This window comes from Arachis stenosperma, chromosome 8, assembly GCF_014773155.1.
Source record: "Arachis stenosperma cultivar V10309 chromosome 8, arast.V10309.gnm1.PFL2, whole genome shotgun sequence".
Lineage (NCBI taxonomy): Eukaryota > Viridiplantae > Streptophyta > Magnoliopsida > Fabales > Fabaceae > Arachis > Arachis stenosperma.
The window spans coordinates 33,307,391-33,328,129 of record NC_080384.1 but is presented as its reverse complement, the minus strand read 5'-3'; the positions used below and the strand labels follow the sequence as shown (position 1 = coordinate 33,328,129).

General features: G+C 36.2%; 1 protein-coding gene across 1 annotated transcript; it reads left to right on the top strand.

Moving 5' to 3' along the window:
* Positions 1 to 5,345: 5,345 nt before the first annotated feature.
* On the top strand, positions 5,346 to 6,377 carry LOC130945835 (protein ALP1-like). The gene is made up of 3 exons (XM_057874531.1): positions 5,346 to 5,537; positions 5,623 to 5,845; positions 5,929 to 6,377. The coding sequence occupies exons 1-3, from the start codon at positions 5,346 to 5,348 to the stop codon at positions 6,375 to 6,377; spliced, it is 864 nt and encodes a 287-aa protein (XP_057730514.1).
* The last annotated feature ends 14,362 nt before the right edge of the window (positions 6,378 to 20,739 follow it).

Below are 20,739 nucleotides of genomic sequence, written 5' to 3'. Positions count from 1 at the left end.
GTATGGTCTCTCAAAAAGATATACACATGAGCTTGTGGTTAGAAGTGATTGGCGCTTATTTGGATTTCGATTATTTTGTTAATCGAGTAAGCATAACCGAGTAGGAGATTCGATTTGAGAAATCGAGTAAGGTCTTCGATGAACTGTTCGAATAAGTTATGGAAGTGGGAGAGTTAGCGGCTTTTATCACACGAGAAAATCATGGAGAATATCTACAATCACACGGCGGAAACGGTTACTAAGAGGGATTATATTTCAAAATTATAATTCTGTCTTTAATTGTAATTAATTGTAAATTAATTGTGAGTTATGTAAGATAGCTTATAAATACTAAGAAGTATTAGGGAATAAGGGTTGAAATTTTTACTCAGAAAAAAAAACACTCAAGCACACTCACATCTCAGCGATTTTCTGAGTAAGCAATCGAGTTATCTTTTCTGTATGGTTCCTTCCATCTTCATTTCTTTTCTTTCAATTTACTTTACTTTTCTGTAAATTTGATATTCCAAGTAATTTTATTTTCTAAGTTTTTACCATTTAAGTTGTCCGATTTATCTTCACGTTCTTTAATTTCTACGTTGAAACCCTTTGATTTAATCAAAGGCGTTTTGTTGTTCTGTTTTAAATTTTAATGCAAGTTCTTTTCATTTTTTGCACATTTATTCTTTGAAAATTTTAATTTCTAAGTTTCGTTTATCAATTTATAAACTTTCTTTATTTTTACTTTTAATATTGGCCTAATCGAAGACGCTTTGATACATTTTTAGAAAACTGGTACTCGCACAGAAGAATAAGTTTCGCTCTCAAATCATTAGATATCAAACCACCATCAATTTGCTAAATATCGGCAAAACACATATCCTTTGTTAAGTAAACGATCTCCTTTTTTCTTTGTCTATTTTATTTCCTTTAACATGAACACACTAAGAAAACTATAAGCTGGACCACTTAACTTATTCACATATCACATCATTCAATTAGGTTGGCACCCAGTGTCCAGTGATATTGAAATGTTGCTTGCCTGGCTTCAAATAACGAAACTTCAAAGATGTGGATATGGGATCCTGGATCAACCAGAAAAATCTTGAAAAACTACCCAAAATCTAAAACTTGAGGTCCGAAGGAAAACAATCCTAGTAGAACACTAGAACTTGTTACGTTTTGGCTGACGACGAACTTCTTGTTACGTTTTGGCTGACCTAATTGGATGAAAGCAATATTCATAGCCAAACTATAACCACAAAAAAAAAAAAAAAATACTTACGACGATACAAATATTAAGAAAAATTTAGGGATCAATTACAATATAAGTCAACTCTCTTTGGAATTCCAATAAAATATTTGTATAATATGTATAATGGGCTGTTTATTTAGTTTATTAAAGATAAATAATAAAAATCACTCTACAGATTACTCTAAATTTAAAAATTTTTATTTAATTATTTCACATCAAATTTTAAATTTTAAATCTCTTTATTTCAAATTTTCAAAAAAATTAATTAATTATTTCAAAAAAATAACTATCTAAAAATTCTAATTTACCAAAATATTTCACTTCAATACCTTTTTTTTTTAACCGGCAGCCACCCCACCTTTATCAATAATCATCCCACTTCACCTTCGCTGTTTGGTTTGTCACACGCCACTCATCACCCTTATAAAAAATAACCATCCACTTAAGAATAAAAATAATCATCCGCATATCTAATGAATTGAACATCTAACTTATTTTAATTATATTATAACTAAACTCAATCTAGTCAAAATAATTATCTACATAAAAATTAAAATAACCATTCGTATACCTACTAAAATAACAATCCTAAATTGATTATTAAAATAGAAGAAAAAAATGAATGAACATAAGAAGCAACTATGACCAAGCTCCTTTAGCAAAGAGTTGTTATTATTATTACTATTAGAGGGTGTGTGGTTGGAGGAATATTAGAGCATTCCCAGGAATGTTTAGATGGGAATATCTTATTCCCATGTTTGTTTCAAAGTTTTAAAATATATTCCCAGACAAGTTTTATTCCTTGGAATCAAAATTCCACTTATTTAATTCCCATCTCCCCCCTGGTTATCTTTGATTCCAATGAGAAGGGAATGTGTATAACAAAGTAAAAAGACCAAAATATCCTTGTTAATTTCACTCCAACCCTTCTTTTCAGATTTTTTCCAATTCATTTCAAACAAAATGAAACCCTAGCAGAGAGCCCTCCTCCATGAAAACCAATCCCTAACGAGGTTTTTCTTCAAATTCACGGAGGTTCCACCGGCGTCGGCGCCGCCTCGCCGCCGATTTGGATTTGCATGGCCACCACGCTTCTTATTCTAGAAGGAAATCGTTCTCGTTCATGTTCGTCATCACAGCTTATCTCGGTTCACCGCCACTGCGTTTTCGCCGCCATCATCGCGACTCTGTTCAGATCCTCTGCGTTGTGTGGTTGTGCGTGGCCTCTCTCCTCCATCTGAGCTCGGTTGCTCGCGCGTCTCTCGCCTCTGCGTCTGCTCGAGTTGTGCTTCGTGTTCGTGTTGTCTCCCTCGCCTCTCTCCCTCCTTGCATCTTCCTGTTCCTGTTCATCTTTTTCAAGAACAGGTTTGTTCTAGGTTTGAAATATTATTAACTTAATTTGTTTGGAATTGGAATGTGATTTCAGTTTCAGTTCTGAGCTCATTGATTATAGTATTTAATAGTGATTAATATCTTGCTTTGATTAGGGCTAATACTTCTTTCTGTCTACTCATTCCTGTTTTTATGATAATGATTCATGTTTGAAAGGATTTTTAGAAAAAAAAAACATCAATTCAATTTGTGAATAAGTTATATGATTCTGCTGGCTGTGATATTTTGTTATGTGAAACAAGTTTTTTTTTTTATAAATATTAGTTATGTTTTTGTCAGGAGTATGTGCATTGAGTTGCATGATGGAGATTTTTTCCAATGTTGTGTTTGAGAGTTTGCTACTATGGTTATTATTTTTTAGACCATGCTTGATTGAGGGATTTCTTTGGACTTGTGTTGTATGCATTTGATTCCCAGTTGTGAAGCAAAAGAAGATTTTTTATCAGGCAAAAGAATTATTAATCCTGCTCTTGATATCATGCGAGCTTCAACAAGTAAACATAATTATGAGTGAAATGAAATGATGAATCATCAATGTAATATAACTATCTCATTAAATTTTGACTTGACTGTCCAATTTGCAATTTGTATCTCTAATAAGTACTCTTCCTTAATTTGAGTCAGAGTTTGCATTTTAGTTTAGTTGGTTCCAAGTCATTGTTATTGCATCATCATATAAATGACTCACTACTCAAGTCAAGCCATAGATTTAATATAAACCATAATTCGCACCAATACCATCTTTCACTTCTTTTATTTCGTATTAACATTTCTTTCCTATGAACAAAAGTTTTTTTGTTTTCACAATTCGCACCAATACCATCTTTCAACAAGAAATTATAGCTGTTGCTGCTTCTAATTGAGCATTTTTTCTTTTTGGTATGTTGATGTTTCCTTCTCTTTCTCTCTTTTCAATTTTGCTTTGATGATTTGATATGTGAGAATTTTAGATTGGTTGGAGTTTTATGTCAAGCTTTCTCTTTCTCTTTTTTAAAGTGAACTAAAGAACAAACAGATTCATAGTTTAAATCTGAGGTTCCACTTAAAAGGAAAAGTTCCATTTTAACGGAGAGATTGGTTGTGGTATTCTTTAGTTTTTTCATGAAACAAGAAGCTGAATCTGCATCTTATAAGCCAAGTAGCTGTCCGATCTATGTTTTTGCTTCACATTTGAAAAGATTCAGATACTATGCTTATGGTTTTATATCACAGTGTATTACACTGGTAGATCCACTATCTACTCATAATGCTTTTGCTGATATCACTCTGTGGAAATGTGAGAAGGACACACAAACAAGACTTCATGCTTTTGCTGATATCACTCTGAGGATGGATCTCTCTGAGCCTAAACCATAGATTTCATTCATCTTAGTATTAGTTTTCCAAATAGTCAAGATAGGTTCTACACATTGTACTCAATTTATATTTGCCATAGTATACCTGTCCAGCTTTAATAAGTGCCAACATAGCCCAAGCAGTGTTCACTAGATGGGACTTGTTTCCTTCCAAATTTGTGTATACCTGTGCACATTTTTGTTTTATTTATTTGGTGACAAGAAAAAAAAAGTTATGCTTAGAGTAGTGCAACTATTCTAAAATAATGCAACTCTCTCCGGTTGAAAATAATTGTCGTTTTTACCTTTTGTGTTTATTGAAAAATTAATGTATCTAGACGATAGCTATCAGTTCTTCGTTGAGTTATATGAACTCTTTTTATTCCCCTCATGTATTGAACTGACTTGAGTAATTGGATCTCATACTCCATTCAATGGTAGAAGGAGATAAATCAACTTGATATACACAAGGGGGAAAATATAGTTTCTTATTAAAGCAAAAAGTCATTAGGTGTAAGGCAGAACATATTTTCTTGTGTGAACTTTATTAATATGTATGTGAACTTTATATGAGTATACAAAAATGCTAGGCCTATGATGACATAAGAGTTCAATGAGGTTATGGTTATTATTTGAGTGGGTTCATTAGACTAGTATTAGTAGTATACCAGTGCCTCTAGCTGCTTGTGTTTTGGATTAGAATTGAAGTTCTCTAATTTGTATAAAGCATGGTTAAGACCGGGTTCTCTTTTTTGTATCAATGTAAAAAAGTAAGATATTTATCTTTTTGTGTCTTACTACAAGAGTTGCTGGTACTTTTTCATCACTCACATAGATTGAGCATGGTTTTCTTATGTAGCTTGTGTGCACCATCTGTTTGGACAAAATTAAACTTTGAAATAAAAAATATTTATATATATCATATTCTTATATTATATATATATATTCCTAAACTTGTCTTTTCTGGTTGTTTCCTACTACATTGACATTGCTACCAGAAAGAAAAGAAAAGAAAAGTTATTTATATTCCTAAACTGGTCCTGCTTGATTTTTTTTGCAGAATGGATTCCAAACAGAAGATGAAAGTTATTGCCTGCTTGATTTTACATTTCGAATTAATGAATGACCTTATGATTAAGTTGTTGATGATTTGCTATGTTTTGATTATATTGCAATTGAAAAAAAAGAAAAGAAAATGGAATGATAGTTATAGTAGGCAAGTAATAAGAGATGTTAGTGTTGATAGGATTATTTATTTTAGTGATCTAGCATGTATAGAAAACACAAGAATGGATAGATGTGCCTTTCATGCATTGTGTAACATGCTTAAAAGGGTTGGAAGGTTAGAACCAAATAGGAATATGGGTGTGGAAGAAATGGTTGCCATGTTTTTACATATTATAGCACATGACGTCAAAATTAGAGTAATAAAGAGACAATTTGTGAGATCTGAAGAAACAATTAGTAGGCAGTTTAATGATGTATTGCTTGCTATTTTGAGATGTCATAATCTCTTACTGAAGAAACCTCAACCATTTAGTCAGGATAAAATGGATGAACGATGGAAATGGTTTAAGGTAATTTATTTTGCTAATGTTGTTAAATCTCATATGGTTGGTGTTCTTTAGGATTGAGTTAATTGATCTTTGTTTTGGATTTTAGGATTGCCTAGGAGCCTTAGATGGTACTCATATCAAAGTCAATGTCCTTGAGGCTGATAAGCCTAGATATCGAAACAGAAAAGGTGACATAACAACCAATGTGTTTGGAGTGGTTGCTCCCGATATGCAATTTATCTACGTACTGGCGGGTTGGGAGGGTTCAGCTGCGGATTCTAGGGTATTGCGAGATGCACTATTTCGCAATGGGTTTAGTGTTCCCCAAGGTATTTTATTGAGACTTTAATATGTTATCAAAGTAACTATTTGATCTTTCATTAATTTTGTTCAATTGTGTATGTCACACTAGGTCATTATTACTTATGTGATGCTGGATACATGAATTGTGAAGGATTTTTGGCACCTTATAGAGGACAAAAATATCATTTGAGTGAGTTTAATTCACATAATCAACCCAGTACAGCTCAAGAGTTTTTTAATATGAAACACTCACAAGCTAGGAATGTCATTGAAAGGGCATTTGGAGTATTGAAAGCAAGATGGGGAATTTTAAGGGGAAGATCATTTTATCCTATTAAGACTCAAGGAAGAATTATAACTGCTTATTGCCTTTTGCATAATCATATTAGAAGAGTGATAGTTGTGGATCCTATTGATGAGATAGAAGATCAAAATATACTTGGAGTAGATGGTGAGACGATCCACCATATTGAGACAAGTGATGCTTGGGGTAGATGGAGAGATCAACTTGCACAAGAAATGTGGAACCAATGGAGGAGAAGACATCACGCTCGATAATTGTAATAATTTTTCTATGTGTGAGGTTGTCTGTCATAACATTGATTTCATTTTGTTTGTGTTTGTGTTCTTGTATAAGAGTTGTGCATGTATGCTTATTAGTGCAAGTAATTTTTTATTTTTGAGACTTCTTTGTAACTTTCATTTGGATAATAGTAATATTTTTTTAGTAAATTTAATTGTGATAATGTTAATTTTAATTAAAGATATTTGTTATTAGGGGTATTTTAGTAAATTTGAAAAGATTAGAATCGATAATAATTTTAATTAAACCTATTTTTATTAAGGGTATTTTAGTAAATTTTTTATTAGAAGTATTTTTGTAAATTCAAAATGTAAAAAAGTAATAATTTTAATTAAACATATTGTATTAAGTGAAATTTTGGAATCAATAATAATTTAACTAAAGATATTTGATATTGCGGGTATTTTAGTAAATTTAAAAAAAAAAAGAATAAAAAATAATTTTATTTAAATATATTTGATATTGGGAGTATTTAAGTAAATTTTTTAAAAAAATTAGAATCAATAATAATAGGAATATTAGGAATATGTTAGTAATAATTATTTTAATAATAACTATTTGATATTAAGAATATTTTAATAATTTAAAAAAATTTAGAATCAATAATAATTTTAGTTAAACATATTTGATATTGGGGTATTTAAGTAAATTCAAAAAAATCAAGAATAATTTTATTTGAACATATTTAATATTAAGGGTATTTTAGTAAATTTAAAAAAATTAGAATCAATAAACAATTTAGCTAAAATATTTGATATTAGGGGCATTTTAGTAAATTCTAAAAAATTAGAATTAATAATAATTTTAGCTAAACATATTTATTATTAGGGGTATTTTAGTAAATTTATTATTAGAGATATTTTGTAAATTAAAAAAATCAATGTAAAAAAAAATATTTAATTAGATTTATATTTATTTTTTAGTCATTAATATTTTAATTTGAATGAGTAAGGGTAAGTTTAACATATTACATAATATGACCAAGAAATTTAAACTCAACCAAACAAAAATTTATTCATTCCTAGGATTATTACATAACATTCCAAGATATTAAATTTTATAAACAAACATAGGTATCTTATATTCCAAGTAATCTTATTCCTAGGCATTATATTCGTAGGAATGACATTCCTAGTAATAAAATTTAATTTTTGAACCACACGCACCCTTAGGGATTAGTTAGTGCTTTGATGAAGAAGAACAAGAATTGTTAAAGTGATCTAGTTGTTGGTGCATGAAAGAGGAGTCATCATACCAAGTGCAGAAAGGAGAATCATGATCACTAATCTTACGCATAATGGAAGTCACTCCATTCTTGAGCACTCTACACACAACCCATCTTTCTTCTTTGTGAGGAGTAGCAGCCACAATTTGATCGGTTTCAAGACGAGATTCATGCATGATCCAATCAAATGCGGATGTGGGGTGGGGATGCGGATGTGGCGGTGTCGGCTTCGGTTGCGAGGTGGACAACGACGCAAGGTGCGGATGCGGCAGCATGCACAGGCAACGAGGTTCCAATTGCATCTAAACGGCATTAGCGGAGAACGACGATGGTGTTGATGGGCATTCGTGGTGCGCATGTCGGAGTCAGCCGAAGTTATGGGCTATGATGGCTGGTGTCTGTGGCGGTGCCGATGAGAGAGGATGGAGAGGGAGAAGGAGATTGATTGGAGGTATTCGTAACTGTTTGTAATCCTTATTTGCTTTATATTTGAAATTGAAAATAATTTTGTAATTAATTAATTTAATTATCATTTAATGTTAATTTCAAAAAGAAAAAGTCTAGAAACCAGCAACTTTATTAAATTTTGGCTAGCATGTAACCAGTAAAAGAAAAGTGAGTAATCCCACACCGTTTGATGAAATCTCACACCATTAAAAATATCATTAATGACTATTTGATAGCTACAAATCACAAAAATTACTGGCTTCCTAATACTCCTCTTTTAAAAATATTCCTATTATATACATTATACACTAATTACATTGACTCCTCATACTTTCTCTTATTTTTTATTTTAAAATTCTAAAAATTAAGATGATAAATTTTTTTTTATAATAAACTTATTTTTTAACTGATTAATTGAAATTGGCTTCACTACTAGTTAGTCTTCTATGAAACCGAAATATCAAATATTTATACCTAACTTTGAACGTATTTGATAAATTCATAACTTAACCTCTAGAGCGAGAACCATATATTAATATTAGTGTCTAAGTCCAACCACAATATATACTACGTATAATAATATTTAATATGTTTTCATTTTTAATAATGACCACATCCGCCTTTTAATTAACAACTGCCTCTATCACTCCGAATAAAAACGACTCGATGAGAAACACGTTAATTCTTGTTTAAGCTTCGATTAATAAAAATAATTTTACTCCTCTTATTGCAACTTCGGCAATCTACCGTCTGATCTCTCCATAATTCGGTCAAATTTTTCATGCAATGTAAATATTTACGAAAGGCACTTTGACTAAAAGTCTGTGTTTTTCTAAAATAAATTCTTTAGTAGTAATCAAAGAATAAATATTTTTTATCTTTTCTATTTTATTTTTAACAATCTTATATTCACATCTGAAATATAATCTGTTACATAATACGAAATATTAAGCTATAACTTGAAATTAATAAATAATAGTAAAATATTCGTAGACGAGTTTTATGTTAAATTAAAACATTATGACGATCATATCCACTCCTATTTTTACGGATTTATATATATGAGTATTTCATTTATAAATAGGTTTGTACCAATTTTCTGTTATTTCTCATAAAAAAAATACAACTTCCTATTACCTTATTTATATTACACTAACGTAATAGGCAGTAATATGTTTATTAATCTGATCCGTCACCTTATAACTCAGTCTTTATTATGCATTATGAGTTATAACTCGGTGTTAACTATCATTCATTCTTTTGTTTGTAACTGACACCTTCATTACCGACTTAATGACCATCATTTCTATCTTAATGACCAAACGGTCATAATATCAATTCTATTCATCAATTTTATGCCTATAAAAAGAATCTTCTATATCTAATCTCAAGAGAGAATACATTCTATATTCATAGAATTATTATAAACACAATATAACACATGATAACTTTCATTTCATGTCTTACATTCTATATTCATAGAATTATTATATACCTCTTAAACATTTACTGACTTGAGCATCGGAGTGTGGTGCACGAAATTGCAATAACACTTTTGCAATCCCGCACAACTAACCAGCAAGTGCACTGGGTCGTCCAAGTAATACCTTGCGTGAGCAAGGGTCGATCCCACGGAGATTGTCGGCTTGAAGCAAGCTATGGTTATCTTGTAAATCTTAGTCAGGATATCAGAAATTATCAGGATTGATTGTGAAAAGCAGAAGAACATGAAATGGTTACTTGTTTTGCAGTAATGGAGAATAGGTTGGGGTTTTGGAGATGCTCCATCTTCTGAATCTCTGCTTTCCTACTGTCTTCTTCATCAAACACGCAAGTCTCCTTCCATGGCAAGCTCATGTAGGGTTTCACTGTTGTCAGCAGCTACCTCCCATCCGCGCAGTGAAAGCTAATGCCCGCACTCTGTCACAGTGCTGCCAATCACCGGTTTGGTTCCCTCCCCTACCGGAATAGAATCCCTCTTTTGCGTCTGTCACTAACGCCCAGTAGGTTACAGGTTTGAAGCACATCACAGTCATTCAATCATTGAATCCTACTCAGAATACCACAGACAAGGTTTAGACCTTCCGGATTCTCTTGAATGCTGCCATCAGGTTCTGCCTATACCACGAAGATTCCGATTAAAGAACCCAAGAGATAACTACTCAATCTAAGATAGAACAGAGGTGGTTGTCAGGCACGTGTTCATAGTTGAGAATGATGATGATTGTCACGGATCATCACATTCATCCGGATTAAGAACAAGTGTTATCTTAGAATGGAAGCAAGCATGATTGAATAAGAAACAGTAGTAATTGCATTAATCCATCAAGACACAGCAGAGCTCCTCACCCCCAACCATGGGGTTTAGAGGCTCATACTGTGGAAAGAAACGTGTACAAAATGTTATGAGGTCATAAGGGTACGGATACAATGTCAAAAGATCCTATAAGTAGTAAAAGCTAGTATCCTAAGGTTTACAGAATTGAGTAAATGACAGAAAAATCCACTTCCGGGCCCACTTGGTGTGTGCTTGGGCTGAGCAATGAAGGAATTTCGTGTAGAGACCTTTTCTGGAGTTAAACGCCAGCTTTCATGCCAGTTTGGGCGTTTAACTCCAAATTTTATGCCAGTTCCGGCGTTTAACGCTGGAATTTCTGTAGGTGACTTTGAGCGCCGGTTTGGGCCATCAAATCTTGGGCAAAGTATGGACTATTATATATTGCTGGAAAGCCCAGGATGTCTACTTTCTAATGCCGTTGAGAGCGTGCCAATTGGGCTTCTGTAGCTCCAGAAAATCCACTTCGAGTGCAGGGAGGTCAGAATCCAACAGCATCTGCAGTCCTTTTCAGTCTCTGGATCAGATTTTTTGCTCAGGACCCTCAATTTCAGCCAGAAAATACCTGAAATCACAGAAAAACACACAAACTCATAGTAAAGTCCAGAAAAGTGAATTTTAATTAAAAACTAATAGAAATATACTAAAAACTAACTAAAAGATACTAAAAACATACTAAAAACAATGCCAAAAAGCATACAAATTATCCGCTCATCACAACACCAAACTTAAATTGTTGCTTGTCCCCAAGCAACTGAAAATCAAAATAGGATAAAAAGAAGAGAATATACTATAGACTCCAAAATATCAAAGAAACATAGCTCCAATTAGATGAGCGGGACTAGTAGCTTTTTGCCTCCGAACAGTTTTGGCATCTCACTCTATCCTTTGAAGTTCAGAATGATTAGCATCTATAAGAACTCAGAACTCAGATAGTGTTATTGATTCTCCTAGTTAAGTATATTGATTCTTGAACATAGCCAGTGTATGAGTCTTGGCTGTGGCCCAAAGCACTCTGTCTTCCAGTATTACCACCGGATACATACATGCCACAGACACATAATTGGGTGAACCTTCTTAGATTGTGACTCAGCTTTGCTAAAGTCCCCAATTAGAGGTGTCCAGGGTTCTTAAGCACACTCTTGTTGCCTTGGATCACAACTTTATTTCCTTCTCTTTTTTTTTTCTCTTTCTTTTTCTTCCCTTTTTTTTTCGAAATTTTTTTTTTTTTGAATACTCACTGCTTTTTCTTGCTTCAAGAATCACTTTGATGATTTTTCAGATCCTCAATAACAGTTCTCTCTTTCCATCATTCTTTCAAGAGCCAACAAATTTAACATTCTTAAAACAACAAATTCAAAAGACATATGCACTGTTCAAGCATTCATTCAGAAAACAAAAAGTATTGTCACCACATCAAACTAATTCAACTAGTTTCAGAGATAAATTTCGAAATCCTGTACTTCTTGTTCTTTTGTGATTAAAGTATTTTTCTTTTAAGAGAGGTGATGGATTCATAGGACATTCATAGCTTTAAGGCATAAACTTTATTAATTTTATTAATTATGAACTAAGAACAAGACTCAAATATAGATATAAGATGAAACAAAAAAAATAAATAGAAAATAAAAAAAACGCAAACATAGGCTCCTAATGATAGAGGTTTTCACAGAGTTAGAACTCAACAACCTTGATTTTGAGAAGTGGATGCTCCCTCAGCTTGAGAGGAGAACTTTTGGCGCTTCATCTTTTGGATTTCACGCCCCTGCTTCTCTTGCTCCTTCCATTGTATTCTTGGTGATTGGATGTTCAATGGGTATGAATTCATCCTCTTCTATCTTCACCCCAGCCTCTTTACAGAGCAAGGAGATCAAGCTTGGGTAAGCCAATTTGGTTACAGTGGAATTCCTATTTGCAATTGTGTAGATCTCACAGGCAATCACATGATGGACCTCCACCTCTTTTCCAAGCATAATGCAATGAATCATCACTGCTCTCTTGATGGTGACCTCAGAACGGTTGCTAGTGGGCAATCTGGAACGCCCAATAAAGTCTAGCCAACCTCTTGCAATTGGTTTGAGGTCTCCCCTCTTGAGTTGGTTTGGGACACCCTTAGAATTGGTTATCCACTTAGTTCCAGGGAGGCATATGTCCTCTAGAACTTGATCCAACCCCTTATCTACTCTCACCATCCTCCTATTAAAGGAATCAGGATCATCTTGCAGTTGAGGCAACTTGAAGATTTCTCTTATCTTGTCCAGATGGAAGTATATAACTTTCCCTCTGACCATGGTTCTATAGGTATGGTAAGCGGTTCCAGTCATTCTCTGCTTATCTGTTAGCCACAGATTTGAGTAGAATTCCTGAACCATGTTCCTTCCAACCTTTGATTCAGGATTGGTTAGAACTTCCCATCCTCTGTTTCGAATTTGCTCTTGGATCCCCGGATATTCATCTTCTTTCAGATCAAATTTCACTTCCGGGATCACTGACCTCAGACCCATTATTTTATGATAATGGTCTTCATGTTCTTTGGTTAAGAACTTCTCTTCATTCCAAAGATTCTTTGGATTATTCTCTTTCTTGCCTCTTAAATTGGTTTGTTTTCCCTTGGGAGCCATGATCTTGATGAATCTTGGCTTAGTGATCACGGAAAAGCACACCAAACTTAGAGGTTTGCTTGTCCTCAAGCAAAAGAGAAGAGAGAAGAGAGGAGGAGGAAGAGAAAATTCGAATGGTGTGGTTGGAAGAGGGGAACAAACGTGTATTTATAAGGTGGGGAGGGGAGTTTTCGAAAAAAAGAGGAATTTGAAAGAAGATTTGAGAAGATATGAGAAGAAATTGAGAAAAGGGTGAAATTTTTGAACAATGTTTGTAATTGATTTGAAATAAATTTTGAAAAAAAATGGTTTTGATTTTTGAAGATTTGAAAGTGAATGATGAATGATTGAAGTGTGATTTTGTAGAAAAGTATGGGTGAGAAAAGGAAAGTTTGAAAAAATTTGATTTGAAAACAAAATTGTGGTCCCCCCACCAAGCTGGCGTTAAACGCCCAGAATGGCACCCATTCTGGCGTTTAACGCCCATTTGTTGCCCCATTTGGGCGTTTAACGCCCAGCCAGATACCCTGGCTGGCGTTAAACGCCAGAAATTCTTCCTCACTGGGCGTTTTTCCAAAACGCCCAGGATGCTGCACACCTGGCGTTAAACGCCCAGAATGGTGCCCATTCTGGCGTTTAACGCCCAAAATGGTACCATTACTGGCGTTAAACGCCCAGAATGGTGCCCATTCTGGCGTTTAACGCCCAAAATGCCCCTTACTGGCGTTTTTTCGCCAGTAAGCTCATTTTCTCTGCTTTTTGAGCTGAATCCTTCTGTAACTCTGTGAATTCCTTCATTTTTGATACTTGCCTCTGTAAGAACTAATCATACAACTTTCTAATGACTGGGTTGCCTCCCAGCAAGCGCTTCTTTACTGTCTTTAGCTGGACTTTCACTGAGAATCACTCAAGTCTCAGTTTTGAGCATTCCTGCTCAAAATTTCCTTCAAGATAGTGCTTGATCCTTTGTCCATTAACAATGAACTTCTTGTCAGAATCAATATCCTGAAGCTCAACATATCCATATGGTGATACTCCTGTAATCACATACGGACCCCTCCACCGGGACTTGAGTTTTCCTGGAAACAGTTTGAGCCTGGAGTTGAAGAGCAGAACTTTTTGTCCTGGCTCAAAGACTCTGGTTGACAATCTCTTGTCATGCCACTTCTTTGCCTTTTCCTTATAAATTTTTGCATTTTCAAAGGCATTGAGTCTGAACTCCTCTAGCTCATTTAGCTGGAGCAGTCTTTTCTCACCAGCTAACTGTGCATCCATGTTTAGGAATCTGGTTGCCCAGTAGGCTTTATGTTCCAGTTCCACAGGCAAGTGACAGGCCTTCCCATACACCAGTTGGTATGGAGAGGTGCCTATAGGAGTCTTGAATGCTGTTCTGTATGCCCACAGAGCATCATCCAAGCTCTTTGCCCAATCCTTTCTTCGGGCTATCACAGTCCGTTCTAGGATTCTTTTTAGCTCTCTGTTAGAGACTTCAGCTTGCCCATTTGTCTGTGGATGATACGGAGTTGCCACTTTATGGCTGATTCCATATCTAACCATAGCAGAGTATAGCTGTTTATTACAGAAATGAGTGCCCCCATCACTGATTAGCACTCTGGGGACGCCAAACCTGCTGAAAATGTTTTTCTGGAGGAATTTCAGCACGGTCTTGGTATCATTAGTGGGTGTAGCAATTGCTTCTACCCACTTAGATACATAGTCCACTGCCACCAGAATGTAAGTGTTTGAGTATGATGGTGGGAATGGTCCCATGAAATCAATTCCCCATACATCAAACAATTCTATCTCTAATATTCCTTGTTGAGGCATGGCATATCCGTGAGGCAGGTTACCAGCTCTTTGGCAACTGTCACAGTTACGCACAAACTCTCGGGAATCTTTATAGAGAGTAGGCCAGTAGAAGCCGCACTGGAGAACTTTAGTGGCTGTTCGCTCACTTCCAAAATGTCCTCCATACTGTGATCCATGGCAGTGCCATAGGATCCTTCGTGCTTCTTCTCTGGGTATACACCTGCGGATCACTCCGTCAGCACATCTCTTAAAGAGATATGGTTCATCCCAAAGGTAATACTTGGCATCTGAAATTAATTTCTTTCTTTGCACACTACTGTACTCCTTGGGTATGAACCTTACAGCTTTATAATTTGCAATGTCTGCAAATCATGGAGCTTCCTGGATGGCAAAGAGTTGCTCATCTGGGAAAGTCTCAGAGATCTCAGTAGAAGGGAGGGACGCCCCAGCTACTGGTTCTATCCGGGACAGATGATCAGCCACTTGGTTCTCTGTCCCTTTTCTGTCTCTTATTTCTATATCAAACTCTTGCAGAAGCAACACCCATCTTATAAGCCTGGGTTTTGAATCCTGCTTTGTGAGTAAGTATTTAAGAGCAGCATGGTCAGTGTACACAATCACCTTTGATCCCACTAAGTAGGATCTAAACTTGTCAATGGCATAGACCACTGCAAGTAACTCTTTTTCTGTGGTTGTGTAATTCTTCTGTGCATCATTTAGAACACGGCTAGCATAATAAATGACATGCAGAAGTTTGTTATGCCTCTGTCCCAACACTGCACCAATGGCATGATCACTGGCATCACACATTAATTCAAATGGTAATGCCCAATCTGGTGCAGAGATGACTGGTACTGTGACCAGCTTAGCTTTCAGGGTCTCAAATGCCTGCAAACACTGTGTGTCAAACACAAATAGCGTGTCAGCAGCTAGCAGGTTACTCAAAGGTTTAACAATTTTCGAAAAATCCTTGATAAACCTTCTATAGAATCCTGCATGCCCAAGAAAGCTTCTGATTGCCTTAACATTGGTAGGTGGCGGTAATTTTTCAATTACCTCTACCTTTGCCTTATCCACCTCTATCCCCCTGCTTGAAATTTTGTGCCCAAGGACAATTCCTTCAGTCACCATAAAGTGACATTTCTCCCAGTTTAAAACTAGGTTAGTCTCTTGGCATCTTTTCAGGACAAGTGATAGATGGTTAAGACAGGAGCTAAATGAGTCTCCATATACTGAAAAGTCATCCATGAAGACTTCCAGAAATTTCTCTACCATATCTGAGAAGATAGAGAGCATGCACCTTTGAAAGGTTGCAGGTGCATTGCACAGACCAAAAGGCATCCTCCTGTAGGCAAACACGCCAGAAGGGCATGTGAATGCTGTTTTCTCTTGGTCTTGAGGATCTACTGCAATTTGGTTGTAGCCTGAGTAGCCATCCAAAAAGCAGTAGTAATCATGACCAGCTAGTCTTTCTAGCATTTGGTCTATGAATGGTAAAGGAAAATGATCCTTTCTGGTGGCTGTATTGAGTCTTCTGTAGTCAATACACATGCGCCACCCTGTGACTGTCCTTGTAGGAACCAGTTCATTTTTTTCATTATGAACCACTGTCATGCCTCCCTTTTTGGGAACAACTTGGACAGGGCTCACCCAGGGGCTATCAGAAATAGGATAAATAATCCCAGCCTCCAGTAATTTAGTGACCTCTTTCTGCACCACCTCCTTCATGGCAGGATTTAGCCTCCTCTGTGGTTGGACCACTGGTTTGGCATTATCCTCCAACAGGATCTTGTGCATGCATCTAGCTGGGCTAATGCCCTTAAGATCGCTTATGGACCACCCAAGAGCTGTCTTGTGTGTCCTTAGCACTTTAATCAGTGCTTCCTCTTCCTGTGGATTTAAAGCAGAGCTTATAATCACTGGAAAAGTGTCACCCTCTCCTAGAAATGCATATTTCAGGGATGGTGGTAGTGGTTTGAGTTCAGGCTTGGGAGGTTTTTCCTCCTTCTGAGGAATTTTCGAAAATTCCTTTGCCTCCTCTGGCTCTTCCTGATCAGTTTGAGTATCCTTGAAGATGTCCTCAAGCTCTGATTCTAGGCTTTCAGCCATATTGATCTCTTCTACCAGAGAGTCAATAATGTCAGCGTCCATGCAGTCCTCTGGTGTGTCTGGATGCTGCATAGCTTTTACAGCATTCAACTTGAACTCATCCTCATTGACTCTCAAGGTTACTTCCCCCTTTTGTACATCAATGAGAGTTCGTCCAGTTGCTAGGAAAGGTCTTCCTAGAATGAAAGTTGCACTTTTGTGCTCCTCCATTTCCAGCACCACAAGTCAGTTGGAAAGGCAAATGGCCCAACCTTGACAATCATGTCCTCTATTATGCCTGATGGGTGTTTAATGGAGCCATCAGCAAGTTGGAGGCATATCCTGGTTGGTTTGACTTCTCCAATCAACCCAAGCTTTCTGATAGTGGATGCAGGTATTAAATTGATACTTGCTCCAAGATCACATAAGGCTATCTTGGTGTAAGTGCCTTCCAATGTGCATGGTATCAGAAAGCTTCCAGGATCTTGAAGCTTTTCTGGTAAGCTTTTTAGAATGACTGCACTGCATTCTTCAGTGAGAAACACTTTTTCAGTTTCTCTCCAGTCCTTCTTATGACTTAAGATCTCTTTCATGAACTTAGCATAAGAAGGTATTTGCTCAAGTGCCTCTGCAAAAGGAATCTTTATTTCAAGAGTCCTTAAATAGTCTGCAAAGCGGGCAAATTGCTTATCCTGTTCCGCTTTGCGGAGTTTCTGAGGATAAGGCATCTTGGCTTGATATTCTTCAACCTTAGATGCTGCAGGTTTATTCCTTACAGAAGTGGTTGAAGAAGCCTTGTTAGAGGGATTACTGTCAGCACTCTCAGGTGTCTGATTTTCCCTTGGCGTTTGGACGCCAGGAATGGGTGGAAAATGGGCGTTTAACGCCAACTTTTCCCCCTTTTCTGGCGTTTGAATGCCAGAACTGGGCAAGGAATGGGCTTTTAACGCCAGCTTTCCTTCCCTCTCTGGCGTTTGAACGCCAATATTCCTCTCTGGGCTCTTACTGTCCTCAGAGGAATTTTGAACAGTGGTTTGGTTGTCCTCTGTCAATTGTTCCTTGTTTGACTTTTTGCTCTTTTGAGCAGTGTTATTCAAGGTCTTCCCACTCCTCAATTGAACTGCTTGACACTCCTCTGTTATCTGTTTAGATATTTGCTGTTTTGCTTGATTCAACTGTAGTTCTATGCTTTTATTAGCAACTTTAGTTTCATGGAGCATCTCTTTAAATTCTGCTAACTGTTCAGTCATCAGGAGTAGTTGTTGATTAAGCTCCATTATCTGTTCTTGAGGATTAGAGTCAGTGACTATTGTCATGACTTCCTCTTCTGAAGAGAACTCATTGCTAGAGTACAAATATTGGTTTCTGGCAACAGTATCTATAAGCTCTTGAGCTTCTTCAATTGTCTTCCTCATGTGTATAGATCCACCAGCTGAGTGGTCTAAAGACATCTGAGCTTTTTCTGTAAGTCCATAGTAGAAAATGTCTAACTGTACCCACTCTGAAAACATTTCAGAGGGACATTTTCTTAGCATACCTCTATACCTCTCCCAGGCATTATAAAGGGATTCATTATCCTCTTGTTTAAAGCCTTGGATGTCCAGCCTTAGCTGTGTCATCCTTTTTGGAGGGTAAAAATGATTCAGGAATTTGTCTGATAACTGTTTCCATGTCTTTATGCTTGCTGTAGGTTGGTTATTTAACCACCTTTTAGCTTGATCTTTTACAGCAAATAGAAACAGTAATAGTCTGTAGACATCCTGATCTACCTCTTTATCATATACTGTGTCAGCAATTTGTAAGAATTGTGCCAGAAACTCAGTAGGTTCTTCCTGTGGAAGACCGGAATACTGGCAATTTTGCTGCACTATGATAATGAGTTGAGGATTTAGCTCAAAGCTGCTTGCTTTGATGGGAGGTATACAGATGCTACTCCCATATGCAGCTGTAATGGGGTTAGCATAGGACCCCAGAGTCCTCTTGGACTGATTAATTCCACTTAAGTCCATAATGGACAAAAGGGAAATGAGAATGATTGCAAAGAGATAAATTTTGTTTATTTTTATTTTTTTTTTATTTTTTTATTTTTGAAAAAACCGAAAAAAATTAAAATAAAATAAAATAAAACAAAAGGAAAATAAAATAAAATTCGAAAATTAAAAATAAAATAAGATCAAAGCAAATTGAGAACTAAATCAATTAGTAAAGAAAAAGATTTTGAAAACAGCAATTAAGAGGATATGATTGAAAGATTTTTATGAAAAAGATTTGATTTTTATAAAGAGGAAAGAGAAAAACAGCAAAAAGACACCAAACTTAAAATTTTTAGAAATCAAACACTAATTTTTTCGAAAATTTTAAGAGAAAAACACAAAGAGGACACCAAACTTAGAATTTTTATGAATCAAAAAGGGACTAAGAACATGCAAAAACGAAAATTTTAAAAGAAAAATAAAAGCATGCAATTGACACCAAACTTAGAATATGAAACTAGACTCAACTAAAAGACTCTAAACCAACAAAAACAAAACAGTCCTAATCTAAGCAACAAGATAAGCCGTCAGTTGTCCAAACTCGAACAATCCCCGGCAACGGCGCCAAAAACTTGGTGCACGAAATTGCAATAACACTTTTGCAATCCCGCACAACTAACCAGCAAGTGCACTGGGTCGTCCAAGTAATACCTTGCGTGAGCAAGGGTCGATCCCACGGAGATTGTCGGCTTGAAGCAAGCTATGGTTATCTTGTAAATCTTAGTCAGGATATCAGAAATTATCAGGATTGATTGTGAAAAGCAGAAGAACATGAAATGGTTACTTGTTTTGCAGTAATGGAGAATAGGTTGGGATTTTGGAGATGCTCCATCTTCTGAATCTCTGCTTTCCTACTGTCTTCTTCATCAAACACGCAAGTCTCCTTCCATGGCAAGCTCATGTAGGGTTTCACTGTTGTCAGCAGCTACCTCCCATCCGCGCAGTGAAAGCTAATGCCCGCACTCTGTCACAGTGCTGCCAATCACCGGTTTGGTTCCCTCCCCTACCGGAATAGAATCCCTCTTTTGCGTCTGTCACTAACGCCCAGTAGGTTACAGGTTTGAAGCACATCACAGTCATTCAATCATTGAATCCTACTCAGAATACCACAGACAAGGTTTAGACCTTCCGGATTCTCTTGAATGCTGCCATCAGGTTCTGCCTATACCACGAAGATTCCGATTAAAGAACCCAAGAGATAACTACTCAATCTAAGATAGAACAGAGGTGGTTGTCAGGCACGTGTTCATAGTTGAGAATGATGATGATTGTCACGGATCATCACATTCATCCGGATTAAGAACAAGTGTTATCTTAGAATGGAAGCAAGCATGATTGAATAAGAAACAGTAGTAATTGCATTAATCCATCAAGACACAGCAGAGCTCCTCACCCCCAACCATGGGGTTTAGAGGCTCATACTGTGGAAAGAAACGTGTACAAAATGTTATGAGGTCATAAGGGTACGGATACAATGTCAAAAGATCCTATAAGTAGTAAAAGCTAGTATCCTAAGGTTTACAGAATTGAGTAAATGACAGAAAAATCCACTTCCGGGCCCACTTGGTGTGTGCTTGGGCTGAGCAATGAAGGAATTTCGTGTAGAGACCTTTTCTGGAGTTAAACGCCAGCTTTCATGCCAGTTTGGGCGTTTAACTCCAAATTTTATGCCAGTTCCGGCGTTTAACGCTGGAATTTCTGTAGGTGACTTTGAGCGCCGGTTTGGGCCATCAAATCTTGGGCAAAGTATGGACTATTATATATTGCTGGAAAGCCCAGGATGTCTACTTTCCAATGCCG